The sequence below is a fragment of the Cervus canadensis genome, chromosome 14 (assembly GCF_019320065.1).
Source record: "Cervus canadensis isolate Bull #8, Minnesota chromosome 14, ASM1932006v1, whole genome shotgun sequence".
In the NCBI taxonomy this organism is placed as follows: Eukaryota; Metazoa; Chordata; class Mammalia; order Artiodactyla; family Cervidae; genus Cervus; species Cervus canadensis.
In genome coordinates, this window is record NC_057399.1 from 46212504 (window position 1) to 46234959 (window position 22456).

The 22456-nt window shown below is 37.0% G+C and overlaps 1 protein-coding gene across 1 annotated transcript in view; it reads right to left on the minus strand.

The window, feature by feature from the left end:
- HAUS6 (HAUS augmin like complex subunit 6) overlaps nucleotides 1–17469 on the minus strand; it is a 39080-nt gene extending 21611 nt beyond the window's left edge. Inside the window, exons 1-8 of the mRNA XM_043486939.1 lie at nucleotides 17056–17469; nucleotides 13392–13487; nucleotides 10476–10554; nucleotides 9651–9783; nucleotides 6695–6842; nucleotides 5648–5713; nucleotides 5293–5341; nucleotides 2411–2581 (exon numbers count right to left, since the gene is read on the minus strand). Of these exons, the coding sequence (XP_043342874.1) occupies nucleotides 2411–2581; nucleotides 5293–5341; nucleotides 5648–5713; nucleotides 6695–6842; nucleotides 9651–9783; nucleotides 10476–10554; nucleotides 13392–13487; nucleotides 17056–17183 (870 nt within the window). The 5' untranslated portion in view covers nucleotides 17184–17469. The remainder of the gene's footprint in view (nucleotides 1–2410; nucleotides 2582–5292; nucleotides 5342–5647; nucleotides 5714–6694; nucleotides 6843–9650; nucleotides 9784–10475; nucleotides 10555–13391; nucleotides 13488–17055) is intronic.
- Between the last annotated feature and the right edge of the window lie 4987 nt (nucleotides 17470–22456).

A 22456-nucleotide genomic window follows, 5' to 3' on the forward strand; every position in this document is an offset into this window, starting at 1 on the left:
ATAAAGATAATAAATTCATGTTTTAACAGAAGTTGCAAAATTGAAGGGCCCCTAAAGACTGATTCCAAACTTAGACATTTTTATTTGGCTTGCACAGTTCCAAAGTTTTAAAATCATTTGAATTAGTTACCAATATTTCTAAAAAAGACTTCATCATTTCCTGGTGCTTCCCTAGTGGCTCAGTGGTTAAGAATCCGCTTGCCAATGCAAGAGATATGGGTTTGATCCCTGGGTCGGGAAGATCCCCTGGAGAAGGAAATGGCAACCCACTCTGGTATAATTGCCTGGAGAACCCCATGGACAGAGTAGCCTGGTGGGCTACAGTCCATGGGGTTGCAAAAGAGCCAGACATGACTTAGCAACTATACAACAACTTATATAAATTTATATAAAATTATATACAATTATATATAAATATATAATTTTTATATATTTGTAATATATATAATAGTTATATATTATATAATATATTAATATAATATATTCATATATATTATATAATTATAATATAATATATATTATAATTATATATTTATAATATATAAATTTATATATAAATATATATAAACTTATATAAATTTAACTTTATCCCTATTGTTACACATAATTTTGTACTTAATTTATATATTACCTGCCTAGCCCCTATAGGAATCTGTGTTTACAGATCCTAATTTTTTATGTACTCTGAATTTGAAGTGCCTGACATGTTACCCGTTAAAGTTCTTCAGGGTCACAATATTTTATCTTTACATCCCCTTGTTGTGTTGTTTAATCGCTAAGTTATGTCCAACTCTTTGCAACCCCATGGACTGTAGCCTGCCAGGCTCCTCTGTCAAGGGGATTTCCCAGGCAAGAATATTGGAGTGGGTTGCCATTTCCTTTTCCAGGGGATCTTTCCAATCCAGGGATCGAACCCAAGTCTTCTGCATTGGCTGGAGGGTTCCTTACCACTGAGTCACCTGGGAAGCCCTTATATCCGCTACAAGACAATAAAGTCAATGCTTAATAAATTTTAATTTACTAAGAAAAAAAAAAGTAGTGATTCAGATGTAAATGTCCCATAAGCAAGTGGAAAAATTTGATACAGTTTGCATTGAAGGGGAGGGACTGGAAATAACAATTTGGTAATATTATTGTATAGGAGGCTGATGAGACCATGGAACTGGGTAAGAATTTACAGATGAATTTATAACATGAGGAAGAAATGAGATCATTAAAGGAATAACAGGGAACACACTCACTTAAAAGTGAGAGAAAAAGAAACCACTGGAAAAATGGAAACAGTAGTCTGAAACACCACAGGAGGGCACCGACACTAAGGTAACAAAAGCTAAAAAAAAAGACTTTAAAATAACAGAATCAAGATCAAAGGAAAATAAGAAAATGGAGAGTTTTTAAAAAGAAATTTTTAAAGAATTCATTTGAATCAGTTCTAATGAGATGGATGAAACTGGAGCCCATTATACAGAGTGAAGTAGCCAGAAAGATAAAGACCATTACAGTATACTAACACATATATATGGAATTTAGAAAGATGGTAATGATAATCCTATATGCAAAACAGAAAAAGAGACACAGATGTACAGAACAGACTTTTGGACTCTGTGGGAGAAGGTGAGGGTGGGATGTTTCGAGATAATAGCATCGAAACATGTATATTATCTATGGTGAAACAGATCACCAGCCCAGGTTGGGTGCATGAGACAAGTGCTCGGGCCTGGTGCACTGGGAAGACCCAGAGGGATTGGGTAGAGAGGGAGGTGGGAGGGGGGATAGGGATGGGGAATACATGTAAATCCATGGCTGATTCATGTTAATGTATGACAAAAACCACTACAATATTGTAAAATAATTAACCTCCAACTAATAAAAATAAATGAAAAAAAAATTTAACAAACTAGTGAATAAAAAAAATAGAAATTTTTCAAAAAAATAAATAAATAAAAAGAAATTTAGCTATCAGAGATCATTATTGCCCTCTTTGAGAATTTATAAAGAATTATGTACCATATCATCTTCCTATTAAGTACCTCCTACTCTCTACACTGTACAATGTAGTACCATAAAGTGAAAGTGAAGTCGCTCAGTCGTATCCGACTCATTGCGACCCCGTGGACTGTAGCCCACCAGGCTCCTCCATCCATGGGATTCTCCAGGCAAGAATACTGGAGTGGGTTGCCATCTCCTTCTCCAAGTACCATAAAAGGTATGGACAATTAATAAAAGTTGATAGATATAAATATACACACCCTTAACAGTACCCCTCGTTATGAAAGATTCACCAGATACACGCACAAAAGTAAATTCTGAAGACAGTAGAAAAAGACTGTAAGAAAAATAATATACAATACATAAAATAATTAAGTGAAAGGAGTTTTCTCAAAAGCTTCCTTAATTATCAAATGCTTACCTGACACACTTGTTTCTCAATTTTATCAAGTAAGAGGCTTGGAATATTGATAGCAATGTTAGTTCCATCTAAAGTATAATTGTTATCAAGACTAAGAACTGAACTAACAATTTCTCTCTCTTTTTCCAAAAACCTAAGTGTTTCATTCACTGAAGTCCACAAAGACCGAACCTTTGAAAACAGAGACAAACAAATATTAAAGTCTACATACAATCAGTCTATACATACATTAAAGAAATGTAAAACACAAATATATGTTTTTTCCCAGGAACAAATGAAATATTCCTGGAATGGCTTCTGATAAAAAAATTAACTATTTTAACAGTCCAAAAGCACTGATACTACTTTCAACATCACTTTAAAGAATTTCTAAGGAGAATCTAGACCATTATGATTTGGAAAACATACCTAAGAAACCTTACATTATCAAGATGCAATTAGCATTTCCTGTATTCTGATATGCCATCAATCTAAAGATTTTTCAAGAAGAGTCGAAGATTTTCAGGAGAAAAAAGAAAACACTATATATCAACTTTTAAGAGTCATTCAAGTTTCAAAGAGTTAAAATGTCCAAAACTATGTATTAACCTGTGTTTATTAAATTAATTATAAGAATGTTCATAGCACTCATTTGTAATAGTCAAAAACTGTAATAAATTCAAAGAATTACCTTGAGTAAAAAGAGTATATTTTGCTATACTCATAAAATAGAAAATTAGACAGCAAAGAGAATGAACACATACAACAGCATGGATAAAACAGCATTAAGTGAAAGAAGCTGAATACAAAAGAATGTATTTTATACACGCCCATTTATGGGTCAAAGAGGCAAAACTAATCTTTAGTGTAAGAAGTGAGGACAGCCGTTTATTCTTGGAAGGAAACAGCCGTGAATGAAAGAGGGTTCAATGATCCTGGGATGATGATAACATTCTGTTCCTTAAGTTAAATGCTGGTTACATGGATGTGTTTCGCTTTGCAAAATTTTGTCAAGCTACATACAACGATTTTTGCACGTTTTTGCATGTATGTTATTATGCCTCAAAAGAATTTACAAAAGTAGAGAGGAGGAGGGAAAATATAATAATTATATTTGTGTTAGTGTCTGTGTCTTCTCACAGCACAAAGAAAAGCTGTTCCACAAAGGAAGTCTCATTGACTGGCCAACTAGAGATCTCACAGGATGGCATTTTCTTGGTGAATGTACAAAGATCCAGGATCCGGGTCTCAGATTTTTCAAGTCTAGAAATTTTATCTTGTCAATGGCTCAAAGTTGACTCAGGGAAACTAAATATTACCTAAACTCAAGAGAGACAGCTGTGAATTTAAGACTCTGCACTCCCAATACAGGACCCCAGGTTCAATCCCTGGTCAGGGAGCTAGATATCAAAGCCACAACTAAAGATTTTACATTCCACAACTAAGACAAATAAATATATAAATTTTTTTGCTATGAAAACTCTTAATGGATTTCATACCAACCAAACCTATTAAGCTTACAATCAAAGATACTACATTCAACAACAGGAATATTCATATTCACTGAACTAGAAGCTCCATAAAGGAAGTGACTCTGCCTGTTTTCTTCAATGCTCTAGCCCATAATATCTAGAAGAATGTCTAGCAAGTGATCAATAAATAGTCACTGAATTAATGAATAATTATTTCCTATTGTTGTTTAGTCACTAAGTTGTGTCTGACTCTGCAATTCCATGGACTGCAGCACGCCAGGCTTCCCTGTCCTTCACTATCACCTGGAGTTTCCTCGGATTCATATCCATTGAGTCAGAGATGCCACCCCAGTCTCCTTTGCCATCAATCTTTCCCAGCATCAGAGTCTTTTCCAGTGAGTCAGCTCTTTGCACTATGGGGTCAAATTACTGGAGCTTCAGCTTCAGTCCTTCCAGTGAATATTCAGAGTTGATTTCCCTTAGGATTGACTAACTTGATCTCCTTGTAGTCCAAGGGACTCTCAAGAGTCTTCTCCAACATCACAGTTCAAAAGCATTAATTCTTCAGCGCTCAGCCTTCTTTATCCTCCAATTCTCACATCCATACATGACTACTGGAAAAACCACAGCTTTGACTATCCAAACCTGTGTTGGCAAAGTAATGTCTCTGCTTTTTAATATACTGTCTAGGTTTATCATAGCTTTTCTTCCAAGGAGCAAGTGTCTTAATTTCATGGCTGCAGTCACCATCTGCAATGATTTTGAAGCCCAAGAAAATAAAATCTGATACTGCTTCCACTTTTCCCCCTTCTATTTGCCATGAAGTGATGGGACCAGATTCATGATCCCCGAGGAGGGCACTCACCTCTTCCAATGAAAAACTGCCTAAAAAGTCAAATCAATACTCCAAAGCAGCTTGGTGACCACAGAATAAGAACAAAGAGCTTGGGAGAGATTTCATCCAAATACAAAGACCTAAGAAAACACTCCTACCGCACATTTGTTAAAGCCAACCTCTGAAAGCCTCAGATCATCTATATCTACCAGATTCCTCATGCCAGTCTCAATGTGACTTCTCATTTTTCTTCCAAACTTACCACTATCCTCCTTCAAATCAAGTATTTTTTGCTTAGATAAATATTACTGATTAAGTTACAATCAAACTGAACCTTCCTTGTTAGAGTGAAGATTTTAAATTAACCAAATTTAAAACTGTGTTGTATACGTTTAGTCTGATTGATTATAAGCTAATTTTTTCCATTATATTCAAGTGTCTGAAAGGCACCTGATACTTTTATGTCCATACAACTTATGAGTTAAAAAAAAGTATAACACTGTTACAAAAAGACACATACATGAGTTCAGTTAAGTAAGTAAACACTGCATATCACAAAAGCAAGATTAAATTTCTCCCTTCAAAAGTTGTCTCACCTTTTGAATTTTCTCTTGTATATTACTTTGGTCATCACAGGGTTCCATTCTAGTTAAAAATTAAATAATCTCATTAGTCAATTAAAAAAATAATGGTAACTTACCATCCAAAGAGCTAATTAATCTGCAAACCCAGCCACTAACCACCATTCCTATTGAAAGCAAAAATAAAACTCAACCTCAAAGCTACCATAATTTATTAGAAGAACTGGACTAGGAATCTGTTTTTGTCTTATTATCAACTAGGTATTGAAATGTTATTTTAACTAATCTCATTTTTTTTTTTAACCTATAACATGCAGGAGGTTAAACTAATAAATACTTCAGGCAACTTTCAGTTCTAGAAGTCACTTACTTGTTTATTTGGTTTTGCAGTCCCATACATTCTGATCTCAAATTTCGTACCTGTTTAACTGACAATCTGCAACAAAACATACAAAATGACAGCTATAATTCTACTACAACAGTATAGCCCACTTTGATATTTCCCCCCATTTCATATCTTTACTCAAGGCCTCTAAGGGCTACTCTTCCAAATATACTAGTAACTAGTCTTAAAGGGGCTCTAGACTCCCTTTAAGAATTACAAGAGTGATTTAACATATAGGCAGGACTATTGAGATAAACCAGAACTTCTTGGTTCATAAACTCTGGCTTCAGGTAAAAATGCTGGAGGTAAGACTGTTCTCTTATCACATTCTTAGGGGATAAATTTAAATGTTACCTAAGGGAGGCAACATTGCAGTTTTAAGGAGATTTAAAAGGATTTTTTAGCTTTCATAATAGATAAGACAGCATTTAAAAAGCTATCTTACTACAGTTGTTTACAATTATTAAAAATCTGACATAATCTATGTCTTGGGAGTAAGAACCTTGCCTCTTTGTTTAATGCTGTAGAACCAGTGTATAACCAATATCTGGCACACAGAGGTACAAATTAAAAAAAAGTGCTGAATAAATGAACATAAATAAATATAAGACAATATAAAATGGCTAAAGAAACCAGTATACCTTCTCAACAGATGCTAAGTAGACATTAAAAGTAATACATTAAAGCAATATGGAAAAATTTACAGAATAAAATATCAAGAGAAAAGAGGATACAAATTAGAATGAGCACTATAATTACAGCTTAAAATTTTATTTCCACGTTTAAAAGAAAAAACATCTGAAGAAACTGAATTTTTGAACAAAAATGATACCGTCCTTTTCTCTAAACTTTCATTTACAGCATGCCTGAAGTACTTTATTCAGAAGTGATCAGGCTTTAAAATGGAAAGATAAAAGGTAGTTGCCAAGAGATTTTGAGGTATTCATGAATTACAGCCACCGAAGGGATACTGATGACATTTGTTCAAAAAGAAAGGAATTTTCATTTTCTAACTATCAAAGTATTACTTACTGTGCATTTTCTTGATATTTTCGGATAACACAATCTTCTCTTTGCAAAACTTGTAAAAATCTATTACGTGTTACAAGGCATCTGGCAAGGCATATGTGCAAATCTTGTGGTTTCACATTAAATGTCTCTGTAAAACGTATAGAAGAATCTACATGGAAGATAAAATACAGAAAACTTAGACTTGTGCTGTGCTGTGCTTAGTTGCTCAGCCATGTCTGACTCTGCAACCCATGGACTGTAGCCCGCCAGGCTCCTCTGTCCGTGGGGATTCTCCATGCAAGAATACTCAAGTGGGTTGCCATGCCTTCCTCCAGGGGAGCTCCCCAATCCAGGGATCGAACCCAGGTCTCCAACATTACAGGCAGATTTTTTACCATCTGAGCCACAAGGAAAGCCCAAACTTAGACTTACAAGCTAATAAATACAAAAAATGTGAGACTGTTGAGAAATTAACAACCTCACTTAACTAACAACTCCTTAACAGCTGGTATGACAATACACACAAAGATATAACTCATTTCAATAAAAGCAAGGATGACCTGTTTTTTAAAGAAGGCAACTAAAAAAGGATTGGGGACTTCCCAGATGGTACAGTGGTAAAGAATCTGCCTGCCAATGCACAAGATATAAGAGAGAAGAGTTCGATCCCTGGGTCAGGAAGATAACCTGGTGTAGGAAATGGCAACCCACTCCAGTATTTTTGCCTGGAAAATTCCATGGACAGAAAGAGCCTGGCAGACTATGGTCCATGGGGTCGCAAAGAGTGTGACATAACTAAATGACTGAACATACACAAAAAAGGATTATCTGAAGTTGAGTTATTTTACATAACTAAAAATTTTTAGAATCCATCTGCCCAAAATAATTCTTATTATCACAGCACAAAACATCCATGAACAAATATGCTGTTACACGTAAGCAACTTCTTAACACACCTTTTAACAACAAAGGAAGAAAATTAGAAGGGATGAGATGAGATCACATCACCTTCATTGCTGCCAACAGCCTACTTTTCTTCCTAGTAAGACCAACAGGACAAGACAACCAAATAAAACCAATCTCCATTTCTCAAGTAATTCTTGGCTATGTTACTAATGATCAAAGCAGACCCTGAGAAAAATCCATCCAAACATTTTAGAGTTAGGGTTTTCACATGCAATAAAATGTAATAAATCCTACTTTAAGATGGCTAATACAATAAAGATAGGTATGCTGGAAAACAATGGCCTCACACCATACTTAACATGACAAATCCATGTGCTAGATCACCCACAAAAAATAATCAAAAATTCTAAATATTTAACAGGAGATGAGTTTATTGGATTTAGAAGTCATCCATAAACTGAATATGATCAATGAAACTGCCTTAAATAAGAAATCGAAAAAAAAAAAAGAAAAAAAAAATCGAAAAAAATAAATAAATAAGAAATCGGATAACCCATGCCTAAAAGTTTTATGTACAATAAACTCTTGCCAAATCCAAATACACATGATTCATATAAAATAGTTTGGGTTACATGTAACTAAAAAGAATCATCTAATAGAAAAACTGGTAAAGTGCTCATGCCACATTAAATTTAAAATATGCAAATACTTATAAATGAGATTACATGTACATGTTTTAAAAAACCATGCAGGGAAGATAAACTAGAAAAAATGTACTGTACATATATATATACACACAAATACATATACGCACAAACACAATATGTACCTTGAACACACACAAAATGATATATGTATAAAGTTTGTCATTGTACAATTGTTTTTATAGCAAAATATTAGGGGCGGGGGGAAGCCAAATTTCTGTCAGAACAAACGTGTGATAAATACACTATGACACACCCATTCAAATACCCAGGTATTTGAAGTTCCAAATACATTGTATTTGGAAAGATACAATGAGAGAAAAAGAATAAGATCTATGAACTGATATGTGATGATCTCCAATATACACTGTTACATAAAAAACACAAGACTGAAAACCATCACCATTTAGGGTTTAAAAAGAATATATACATATTTGCCAGAATTACTGATTCCAATGGCTGTTTCTGAAAAGGGTATCCAGGTAACCTAGATTATAGATAGCACCTCCATAGATATCACTAGACAGTCAGAGGTGCAAGACACTTTTCACTTTCTGAATTTTGAATCATGAGAATGTATTACTTACTCAAAATAATTAAAATGTACAATATGACACTAAAAAAACAAACACCTAAAAGAAATCAAAATGTCAGCAGTGGTTATCTCTAGAAACTGGAAGATGGGATTGTACTGTACCAACGTTTTCATCTTTTTCCTCCCATGTTTTAAGAGCATAACTCAATTAAACAGAGCAGCTTATTTAATAAGCTACAAATGGCATTAAGTCTTAGCGTAAAAATCCAGTATTTTGTTTCTAAGATTTAGCAAATAGATAAAATCCCTTTAAAACATAATTTCAAACCAAAATATTCCAACACATTGCCAGTAGCCAAACTAAATCTCTAACAAATTCAATACAGCATTTAATACAATGTATTATAGGCAAACTATAACCTGTAGGTCTAACGTGCCCAATTTTTGTGAGGTCAGCAAACTAGGCCTGCTTTCTACATTTTTAAAGAGTTATATTACAAAAAAAAATTTTTTTAATTCACAGAGAGGTGTATGTTACAGAGACTCTTATGTGGTCCACAAAGTGTAAAATATTCACTGTCAGATCTCACATAGAAAATGTTCCCCAACCCTGTATTAGAACATAATAATCCATATTGCTACTTATGTTCATTATGACGGGATTTCAAACTGCAGTTCCAATAAAATATTAACTATTTGCCTTTTGAGATAAAGTAATATCTTTATCTTCCCTTATTTTATTAAACTCTCTTGATGATTTACAAATTATAAGAAATAATAAAAACCAAGAATCAAAGTGAAAAAAAAAAATCTTACCATAAGCTTAACTTACTTTTAGAATGGGTTTTTATATATTTTACTGCAACAAATCTTGCAAAGTGATACATTATATGAATAAACTTAGGACCAACTGGAAATAGAAATAGTGAACCAACAACTTGAGGAAAGCTACTTCCACATTCGGCCTATGATAAAAGGAAATAAGGCAATTTGAAGACATTATCAACGATAACCTTTATATTTACATCATACTGTTTTTGAAGCACAACAGGATTTATCAGAATTATTCCATTTGAACCAGAAGTTAAATTTTTGAATCTTTCTAAGCTCTTGGTAGATTCAGTCACAAAAAGTAATTAAAATTTAAAGTCACAATTATTGATACTATTTGGGGACACAAGCTAAAATAATCTACAGTCAAAATTATTTCTTTAAATAAAAACTGTTATATAAATTCCTAAGAACTCAAAAACCTATTTCCAAGGCACTTAGTCAAAAAACTGGTTTCCCAGAAACAGAGTCCCAATCAAAACCACCAGAAAGTATTATTCTGATATTTCTTATTTATACTGTTAGCATAAAAGCATTAAGAAGACTTCACCTTTAAAAAAATTAATGTACCTCAATAAAGCCAGACCAAAAATTGCAGTTTTCAACTGCTCAAAAGTTTGCATCTTTTATGGAGAAGGAAACAGCAACCCACTCCAGTATTCTTGCCTGTAAAGGTCCATGGACAGAGGAGCCTGGCAGGCTGCAGTCCATGGGGTTACATGACTGAGCACGTGTGCATGAGGGTGGAGGGAGATGGGTTGGTAGCAATAAACTGGTAGAACTTAAAAAAGAAAAAGTTTGCATCTTTTAGAAAGAGAATACTTACAGAAATCTTTTTTAACCATTCACAGAAAAGTTTTCGGAATTCAACATCACGTTTTTGATCAAATGGAGGCCAACAATGTCTTTAAAACAAAAATAAAAATTAGAATTATGAACAAAAAAACAAACTCAGCAAAACTTTAAAATATCAAATTTATCTCCTAGCTCAGCTGATAAAGAATCTGCCTGCAACGCAGGAGATCCTGGTTCAAGTCCTGGGTCAGGAAGATCCACTGAAAAAGGGATAGGCTACTGACTCCAGTATTCTTGGGCTTCCCTGGTGGCTCAGCTGGTAAAGAATCCACCTGCAATGTGGGAGACCTGGGTTTGATCCCTGGATTGGGAAGATCCCCTGGAGAAGGGAATGGCCACCCACTTCAGTATTCTTGCCTAGAGAATTACATGGACTACAGTCCATGGGTTACAAAGAGTCAGACACAACTGAGTGACTTTCACTCACTCACTCACTAGAAACATTATTGCTAAATCAAGGTTAACATTGTTGGCTTAAAACTCAACATTCAGAAAACAAAAGATCATGGCATCCTGTCCCATTACTTCATGGCAAATAGATAGGAAAACAACGGCAACAGTGACAGACTTTATTTTCTTGGGCTCCAAAATCACTACAGATAGTTACTACAGCCATGAAATTAAAAGACACTGCTCCTTGGAAGAAAAGCTATGACCAACCTAGACAGCATATTAAAAAGCAGAGACATTACTTTACCAACATAGGGCCATCCAGTCACAGCTATGGTTTTTCCAATAGTCATGTATGGAGGTAAGAGTTGGATAATAAAGAAAGTTGAGTGCCAAAGAATAGATGCTTTTGAACTATGGTGTTGGAGAACACTCTTGAGAGTCCCTTGGACTGCAAGGAGATCCAACCAGTCAATCCTAAAAGAAATCAGTACTGAATATTCATTGGAAGGACTGATACTGAAGCTGAAACTCGAATACTTTGGCCACCTGAGGCAAAGAACTGACTCACTGGAAAAAAACCCTGATGCTGGGAGGGACTGGGGGCAGGAGAAGGGGACGACAGAGGATGAGACAGTTGGATGGCATCACCAACTCGATGGACATGAGTTTGAGCAGGCTCCAGGAGTTGGTGATGGACAGGGAAGCCTGGCATGCTGCAGTCCATGGGGTCATAAAGAGTCAGACACGACTGCATGACTGAACTGAACTGAAGGCTAACATTTCATAAATTTCAACTAAAGAGAGACGAACCTGTAAGAAATGAGGTCTTTTTCTTTATAAACATCTACAGGGTTAAACTCCGTTTAGTGTGAATAATCAATGAATACATAGGGATGAATACAGGAATGAATCACTATTAAAATTACTGAAAATTAGTTAAAGAAGACAACATGCTCAATGAATTTAGTAGGCTAACACATAAAGATAGTGTAAATAAATTAGTATGTTAAGCCTGGGGCAAAAGAGAGAAACATAATGGTTACACATGAAAAGCACAAGAAGAATGGCCTAAGAGATCATGACCCCTAGGGATAACCCATATCACAGTCAGCAAGTGCTACTGTTTTGTGGACAAACAAGATATAAAATTATTAAAAATTCAGTTTTAGTAGAAAATAATGGATTTTAAAATTTGCCTTTTGCTTCCCACTGATAATCAATTTTATCTAAATTTTTATCCTGAGGCATAATTATTTGCTGAGGGTCCCATATTTTTCATATTTCTATAGCATAACATACCTTGTGTATTCACAGAAAAAAAATTAAGTATGCATAGAAAAAAGATTAAAAGGCTGAAATAACAACAGTGATATTCTCTAGTTGGGTTTAGGAATGATTTTTACTTCTTTAACTTTTTCTGTATTTGCTGAATTGCTTTAAATAAGCTCTATTTTGTTTATAATGAGGGAAAAAATCCAAAAATCTATTTTTATCTGAGCAGGGGAAGCCCTATAACTTAGCAATGCCTGAATGCCTGCTAAGTTGCTTCAGTTGTGTCTGACTCTTTATAACCCTCTGGACTATAGCCTGCCAGGCTCCTCTGTCCATGGATTCTCCAGGCAAGAATACTGGAGTGGGTTTCCATGCCCTCCTCCAGGGGATCTTCTCAACCCAGGGATTGAATCCCCATCTCCTGCATTGCAGTCAGATTCTTTACTGCTAAACCACCAGGGAAGCCCATAACATAGTGATAGGGATTTCCAAAATATGTTTCAAATATACTTGTTCTCTTGGTCACTCAAAACTTTAACTGAAGGCAAGACTATTAAATTATCATAAATAAAAACAATGGTCTTACTATTTAAGAGAATGATGATGCAACATAAATATCTGAACATTTTTTACAACAGATGAAACCCACCTACAAAATAACTTGGAATCAAGGTTAGTGATTATTCATTTTTATCTCTTCTTATACTATTTAATATACAACAGTATAGGACAATAGGCTAAACTTAATAGGAATGATCTTTGTCTATAGCACTTGAAACTTCTTTATATCATGACAAAAATAATAACGATTTACAGAGATTTTAGGAAATAAAAACAAGACAAAACAAACAATACTGCCTATTAAAAAAAGGAGTAAAGGAGTAAACAGCAAAAGGAGTAAACAACAAAAATTAAAACATAATTAAGTGCATGTCTAGATTAGTATCAATTAAGTATTCTAATAATTAAGACTATGAAGAAGTTAGGAATTATATATGTATAAAATGAAATCCATGTTACTTATGAAATCTACCATGAATTAAAAAAAAAAAAAAAAGGACTCAGATTAATAAAGGTTAAGTACTAAATCTGTAAGACCCAAACCTAACTTTTTTAACATACATTAAATAGTTGAAAGCCAAAGTTGAAATTTTCACCATATCAAGTGATAATCCCTTTTTTAAGTCCCTTACAAAAATAAAATGAAATAACTTTTACTCACTTGAAAACTTCTTTGGTGAGAGACTTGTCAAGTGTTTGAAACAAAAAATAAGAAACTATGTGAAAGGCATCACGGTTCAGCTTGTCAAACATGTTCCTATGGTTTAAAAGGAAATAAAGGCAGGAAAAAAGAAAAGGTTAATAAAACTAAGTATCACAAAAAGCTGTGTAAGAGTTTGACACAAATTAGTTTTCATTCTGTTCAGAGGTCAAAACAAATTAATTTTTCTATTTCATGTATACATTTGTAACCAATTAAGAAACACATGCAAGTTTTTATATTTTGGTTCTGAAAATAATGATCAAATAGAAGAAAACTGGTAGAACTTTATTTCAATGAACACATTCTAAAAAAAAAAAAAAAAAAAGGAAAGTCTAATTAGGCGAAGAGAAAACCATGGCTAAGATAAGTGAAGATGTGATACCAACCAACATTTTCTGAAAATAAAAGACTTAAAATTTATTGACTTTATTAGTCAGGTATTATTTTAACTAAGCCTTTTACAAGCAGTAACTCAGCTAATCTCCACTAGTCATATGAAGTTACTAACTGTACTTGCAGTTTTAACATGAAGTATTTTATTTAATCTCAACAACATTAGAAAGTAGTTTGATTTTCCTCATAATACAGATGACATAACAAATAGATTTAAGTACCTCGGTGAACACAAAAAGCTATTTTCCTGAAATAAACTTTTTAAGTTGAAAAAATGTTCACATTAAAATTCCCACACTTAACATTTTGTCAAACAACTCTTATCCTTGGAATGTTTCTATTCCTCAAAAAAATACAAATAAAGTTCCTACCTCCTTATCATCTCTCAAACCTGTTATTTTTTTTTCCACAGAGTACCCTGTTCTCTTCAACACTTCTAATTTTTAAAAAGATAACCTTTAAAGAAAGGTTTGTTCACCCACTAGACTAAAATTTTATAAGGTAAAAGTTTATGTTTGCTCTGTTCACCAGTGTATACCCAGGTCCAATACTGTGTTCAATTAATATCTGTTGAGTAAACAAGTGAATGAATCACTTTTTCTTTCCATTCCCACTGCCTTCCGTAGTTTAGGTCCACCTAACTGCAAAGCCATTCTAATCCATTCTCTGTAATGCAACCAGCATGATTTTTCCAAAATGCAAATCTCTGGGGCAAATATCTAGCAATGGAATTACTTGATCATATGTTAAGTGTACATTTAACTTTACAAGCAAAGTGACTATGCAATTCCATGCTCACAGAAACTAGGAACACATAAAATTTTGCACCAACATATATAAGTGAATCTGGGACTTCCCTGATGGTCCAGTGATTAAGACTCCACACCCCACTGCACAGGGTGTGAGTTCAATTCCTGGCCAGGAAACTAAGATCCCTGCATGCTTCATGATACACACAGCACAGCCTCTATATGGATGTGTGTGTGTATGGATATGTGTGTGTGTGTGTGTGTGTGTGTGTGTGTGTGCGCGCGCGCGCGCGCACGCGCATATTAAAAAGCAAAGACATTACTTTGCCAACAAAGTTCCATCTAGTCAAAGCTATGGCTTTTTCCAGTAGTCATGTATGAATGTGAGAGTTGGACTATAAAGAAAGCTAAGTGGCAAAGAATTGATGCTTTTGAACTGTGGTGTTGGATAAGACTCTTGAGAGTCCCTTGGATGGTATGGAGATCAAACCAGTCAATCCTAAAGGAAATCAGTCCTGAATATTCATTGAAAGGACTGATGCTAAAGCTGAAACTCCAATACTCTGGTCACCTGATGAGAAGATCTGACCCTGACCCTAATGCTAGGAAAGACTGAAGGCAGGAGGAGAAGGGGACGACAAGAGGATGAGATGGCTGGATGGCATCACCGACTCAATGGACATGAGTTTGAGCAAGCTCTGGGAGTTGGTGATGGATAGGGAAGCCTGGCACACTACAGTCCATGGGGTCACAAAGAGTTGAACACGACTGAGTGACTGGGCTGAACTGAACTGACATGTGTGTGTGAGAATCAAATAAGTGAATCAAATTTTTCTAAATTTGCTTTAAAGCAAATTTGATGCCACATTCATGCTTAAAGAATTTTAAAGGGGATGTCTGTTTCAAAAGAGTAGATTCCTCCCACTAACCAACTGAGATGACTCTAAAGACATGGTGGGGAGGTGGGGGGTGGAAATCTATGACAATGTTTTAAAAAAAAAAAAAGATCATCACTGAACCAAAACTTGACTGATTTTAGTTAATTTTCAAAGGCAGAAAGCAGACTGCAATTGTATAAACCAGAACAGAGAAAAAACTAAGATTGCCAAAAGAATAGAGAGGATACACTGACAATGGGAATCATTCTCAGTGGAGGCCTCAAGAAGATTTAAACTTCTCTGCCATATTTTGGGGCATCAAATTATGTGAGATAAATGGAACATTTATTAATACATAATCATAACTTGATAAATGCTACCCAATGGATGTCAATTTTTAGGCTAGAGGAAGCATTTCTATATATAAATAGTAGTAACTTCTAAACAAATAGTTCCCAAGCAAAACTATTATAATTACAGCTCTAAACCTTGACAGCAGGTGCTCACTTGTATCCCACCAACTGGAGCCCTGTCAGGCTCCTGTCCATGGGACTCTCCAGGCAAGAAGGCTGGAGTGGGTTGCCATTTCCTTCTCCAGGGGATCTTTCCCAGCCAGGGTTCCAACCAGTGTCTCTTACATTGGCAGGCAGACTCAACCACTGAGCCACCAGGGAAGCCCTACACCCATTTTACTGATGAGGAAACTAAGGCACAGAGAGGTTAGGAGTCCCTAAACCTTGACAGTAAAACAATTTTAATACAGCTGAAAAAGTCAAGAAAAGGGAGAAGGCAAAAGAGGGAAGGTTAAGTGTAGATGAACTAATTGTCGTGTAAAGAAAAAGCTACCTTCATTGTGAAATTACTTAGCGGGAAATCAAGAGATATTTTTAAGAATAATACATCAAGAAATAGAGGACTAAGCACATTATTTAAATATTGACACAAGGAGGATAGAAATAACGTAATTACAAAAGTCAAGAAGATTGAGAATAGGAAATAGTCTACGTATCCCAAATTTTCGTTGGCCTTCAGTGGGAAAGATAATACTGGGTAAAGTTGCTAAGACACAGAAATATAAACAAAGTTTCTTTTTATAATGAGACTGTAACATTTGTAGCAGAGTAGGAAGGAGCGTTTATTTTTCAGCTTAGTACCACTCTCCACCGTTTTTTTGCTAACTGTGGCGTCCTTCAGTCTAATCCAAGAAGTAAAAAGTATAAACTAAAGAGCAACTAATTTAAAAGGCCGCCTTGAGTCCTAACGGCGTTTCTATACAATGGAAGGCGTTGGCTCTCCGTTACCAAATCGCCACCTCTCCCTCGACTTAACAGACCAACCAGCTTCACGACCAAACCAGGCCTAAGCCGCCCCTCCAGTTTCGCCCCAGCTGCAGACTCTACTCCCTACAAAGTGCTCCCGGCAAGGTTCCATAACGGTCAGTCCCTGCCACCATGTCAGCTGCCGCTGGGAGCAGAGGCTTTGTAGCCAGTGACGGACCACAGTAACCGACTACTTAATTATCAACCCGCCGGTCGCAACAGGGCGGGCTGCGCCAACGGAACCAGTCTCAGACTCCCCCGCCGCCAGCCCAGTCCTCCTTACACTCCGAAGTGCGCGTGTGACACGGTATTTCCACAGGCTATGGTCTCCAGACAAGGCTCGAAGCCGAGCGCCTGCAGGTACATCCACAGACGCGCCTTTTCGAAAGAAGTGACCCAGGCCGAGCTCATCTTCGCGGCAGGCAGGGCCCGGCAAAGGAAGAAAGCACAGGCTCCAGAGACTGAGAGGGCCCTTCAGGCTTCTTCCCTATGGGCAGCCTAAGGTGGCGGCGGCCCCTCCATTGCCACCACTTGATCCTCTCTCGTTCGGAGCCATTTCGCCTCAAATGGCCTCAAGTAGCCTGAAATTCTAAAGTCTCGGGAAAATAGAACCTCTAACTGTAGTACCGCACAGCGGCCAGAGCGAAGACACCACAAACCGAGCGTCCCGCGCTTCCGGAAGACGCCGCCTGGCTGCCGGGGGAGGACGGGCTTCCGGGGAGGATTGTATCTCCCGCCATGCAATGCGCCCTCCCCTCGGTCTTTTCCGCGCAAGACCGGCGGAGAACAATAAGACCCACAAGGCTTTGTGGGGCTGGCGAACTTTCTCGCGCTTGCACGGCATTCTTTGGCTTCGCGCTTTCTGACTCTTTTTGTCTGAGCTCTGTGGTTCCTTTTGCTCGTATATGCCTACTACGTCAGATAAAAACCACAAGCCGTAAAAAAAAAAAAAAAACCACAGGCCGTTATTCTGTGTAGTAGAAAAAGCACTGGATTTCTTCCTCAGCTATTCTCAGTATATGTGTAACCCTGAGCATGTCGCCTTATTTCTGAGCGTCGGGTCTATTATTAACAAAATATTCTATGCCCTAAAGTGCTGAATGTTCCTTTCAGCTCCTTGCTTTAAGAAATCTGGCTCTCCCCTACGCATATACCTTTCCACTGCAGCCCTGTCAATTGATGATTGCTTTCTCCTCTACATGCCATATATCAATACAACGGGACCTGGAAATGGAATGGGTATCCTACTTATTTCTGATCACCAGTTTAGGCATTATTGCCTCACTAAAACCACCAGCTTATTTGAAATGTATGCTGTCACCCTCAACTCTTCCTTGTGGAGGTCAAGTATAATAAGATCTCCAGGTTGCTGGACCTCGTTCTGAAATTTCGCATTTAATTCTGTCTCTCCAATGTTACTACTGTATAATATTTGATTATTTCAGTATCCATGTAGCTGACCTTTCCAATGCCCTGGCCTCTCAGTTTCTTGACCTCTTCTCAGCACCCTCGCCCCCTTTTCTTTGCCAGGTTTATCTGGCAGAAAACAAATCGCTGTTAAATCAGTTTTCCGCCTACTCCATATCTAAAGATTAGCAGTTAAATGCAATCATGATGCCTGGTGCCATCCAAAATTCATGACAACTGAAGTAGACTCAGGCCTGCCCGCTCCACCCTACTATTTTTCCCAAATCTCACTCTCCATACAATTATACCTATATTCTTCCCTCTCTTAATCTTCCAGTAACCTTCTTCCTCCTCACTCTCAATGATGAACTTTGTTCTTAGTTGATAGATGCTTCCCAAAAAGAACCTCCATCAACAATTTACCAGTCTGCCTGTATCTATGCCCATATAGACTTCCTTGTCTCATTAATCTGGGTGATTCAGGGTGTAGCTACCTAAGACCAAGCCACTCCTCATTCGATATGCTGTATTCCTTTTCTCACACTCAAGGAATTTGCTCCAGTATTTGTCCTCTACTCTCTCCCGCATCATCAGTTCTCCCCTCAGTATATAAACATGCTGTTAATATCTTTCATCATTTAAAAAAAAATTTCCTTTGACTTCAGTGGCTTTCAAGCTGCCAGTCCATTTCTTATCACAGTGAAATGTCTTCAAAAAGTTACCTATATGCACCTCACTGCTAGTGGTAAGTTACAAAAGCCACTTGAATCAATTAGTGTTCTTTTGCTGCAGGCAGCAAAAATGACTCTGAAGGGGTTTTATTGGGGGAATATTGAAGAGCATATATAAAGAATGGAAAGACTAAATATTAATAAGGCTCAGGAAATGGCAGGCCCATGTGTCACTTCAGTCAAGATTTATATCCCAGGCAGTCCAATTTACTTTTTAAAAATAGTTTAATGTGTTTATATAGGTGAACATCCTCATAAATCAAATGAGAAATAAATGTTTTCCATCTATTCCAGAAACTTCTCCTTTCCTGAAAAGTCATCACTATCCTCATTTTTTAAATAATAACTTTCTAGCATTTTCTTGTAGTTTGACTGTTCATCCTTCCCTAGACACTATAATTCAGTCTTGCTTTTTTTAATTTGTCTTGCCTTTTTTTAAAATGAGTCTTTCCAGGGTTTTTTGTTTTAAATTTTTATTGGATTATAGTTGATTTACATTGTTGTGTTAGTTTCAGATATTCAGCTAAGTGATTCAGTTATACATATACATATATCCATTGTTTTTCTTAGATTCTTTTCTTTTTTTTTTTTTTTTAGATTCTTTTCTCATATAGGCCATTACAGAGTATCGAATAGAGTTCCCTCTGCTGTACAACAGGTTTTTATTAGCTACCTATTTTATATATAAGGGCTTCCCCTTGTGGCTCAAGCAGGAGATGCAGGTTTGACCCACGGGTCCAGACGATCCCCTGGAAAAGGAAATGGCAACCGTCTTCAGTTTTCTTGCCTGGGAAATCCCGTGGACAGAGGAGCCTAGTGGGCTACAGACTATGAAGTTGCAAAGAGTCGGACATGACTTAGTGACAGACTTTCACTGTCACTTTTTACTTAATTTTATATTTCAGTTCAGTTCAGTCGCTCAGTCGTGTCCAACTCTTTTCGACCCCATGAATCGCAGCATGCCAGGCCTCCCTGTCCATCACCAACTCCCAGAGTTTACTCAACCTCATGTCAATCAAGTCGGTGATGCCATCCAGCCATCTCATCCTCTGCTGTCCCCTTCTCCTCCTGCCCCCAATCCCTCCCAGCATCAGGGTTTTTCCAATGAGTCAACTCTTCGCATGAGGTGGTCAAAGTATTGGAGTTTCAGCTTCAGCATCAGTCCTTCCAATGAACACCCAGGACTGATCTCCTTTAGGATGGACTGGTTGGATCTCATTGCAGTCCAGGGGACTCTCAAGAGTCTTCTCCAACACCACAGTTCAAAAGCATCAATTCTTCAGTGCTCAGCTTTCTTCACAGTCCAATTTTCACATCCATACATGACCACTGGAAAAACCATAGATTTGACTAGACAGACCTTTGTTGGCAAGGTAATGTCTCTGCTTTTTAATATGCTGTCTAGGTTGGTCATAACTTTCCTTCCAAGGAGCAAGCGTCTTTTAATTTCATGGCTGCAATCACCATCTGCAGTGATTTTGGAGCCCAAAAAAATAAAGTCTGGCACTGTTTCCACTGTTTCCCCATCTGTTTGCCATGAAGTGATGGGACCAGATGCCATGATCTTAGTTTTCTGAATGTTGAGCTTTAAGCCAACTTTTTCACTCTCCTCTTTCACTTTCATCAAAAGGTTCCTCTTCTCTTTCTGCCATAAGGGTGTTGTCATCTGCATATCTGAGGTTATTGATATTTCTCCTGGCATTCTTGATTCCAGCTTGTGCTTCCTCCAGCCCAGCGTTTCTCATGATGTACTCTGCATATAAGTTAAATAAGCAGGGTGACAATATACAGCCTTGATGTACTCCTTTTCCTGTTTGGAACCAGTCTGTTGTTCCATGTCCAGTTCTAACTGTTGCTTCCTGACCTGCATGCAGGTTTCTCAAGAGGCAGATCAGGTGGTCTGGTATGCCCATCTCTTTCAGAATTTTCCACAGTTTACTGTGATCCACACAGTCGAAGGCTTTGGCATAGTCAATAAAGCAGAAATAGATGTTTTTCTGGAACTCTGTTGCTTTTTCGATGATCCAGTGGATGTTGGCAATTTGATCTCTGGTTCCTCGGCCTTTTCTAAAACCAGCTTGAACATCTGGAAGTTCACGGTTCACGTATTGCTGAAGCCTAGTTTGGAGAATTTTGAGCATTACTTTACTAGCATGTGAGATGAATGCAATTGCGCGGTAGTTTGAGCATTCTTGGGGCTTGCCTTTCTTTGGGAATTTTATATATAGGTGTGTATATTTCAGTCCCAGTCTCCCAGTTTATCCCACCCCTCCCTTGTCCCCTGGTAACTACACGTTTCTTTTCTACATCTGTGAGTCTACTTCTGCTCTGTAAGTAAGTTCATTTGTAGTCTTTTTTTTTAGGGTTCATATATGTGATATCATACGGTATTTGTATCTGACTTATTTAATATGACAATCTCTAGGTCCATCCATGTTGCTGCAAATGGCATTATACTGTTCTTTTTTGTGACTAATATTCCATTGTATATATGTACATCTTCTTTATCCATTCCCCTGTAAATGGACATTTAGATTGCCTCCATGTTCTGGCTACTGAAAGTTGGGATGCAGGTATCTTTTTGTTTTTAGTAATACTTTTTTTTTTTAATTTGCAAGTCCTTTTATTCTTAATTATTTGGCTGTACCTGGTCTCAGCTGCAGCATGTGAGATCTAGTTCCCTGACCAGGACTAGAACCCAGGGTCCCTGCACTGGAAGCATGGAGTCCTACCCACTGGACACCCAGGAAAATCCCTGTTTTTAATAATATAATTTAATTGCAGGTTTTTCTCATTTCCCCTCCTCTTTTTCTTACAAGTAATCTGTTGAAGAAGCAGGGCTACTTGACCTGAGTGACTTTCCCTGGTCTGGATTTCACTGATTGCATCCTCATGATACAGTTCAATATGTCCCACTGTCCCTGTCCTCCGTATTTCCTTCAAATTGACACCTGGCTCCAGAGGATTGACCAGACTCATGTATGATGCCTTTGGTAGGACTAGATGATGGTTGGAGTAGGCTTCTTCATCGGAAGTATGTAATATCTGTTTATGCCATTGACAGGCATTAATGCTAAGTGCCTAGATCCATAATTCACAGATGGTTGCAAAATGTTGAAATTCTAATTTACCATGTGTTATGAGCTGAATGTTTGTGTCCCCCTGCCAAAAATGTGTATGTTCAAACCCTGTTGCTCAATGTGATAGTATTAGAAGGTTGGGTCTTTGGGATGTAATTAGGATTAGATGCAGTCATAAGGGTAAAGCCCTCATGAATGGAACTACAAGAGGGTTTGTTTCCTGTCTCTGCTCTTCCCACTACATAATACACCGAGAAGTCAACTCTCTGCAATCCAGAAGGGCCTTCACCAAAACCTGACTCTGCTGCACCCTGATCTCAGACTTCCAGCCTCCAGAACTGTGGGAAATAAATGTTTGTTGTTTCAACCACTCAGTCTAAGGTAATTGGTAATGGCAGTCCCAACTAAGATACCATTTCTTTTTCATTTGTCGGAGGGAATGGGAATACTTTCATGAGAGATGTTT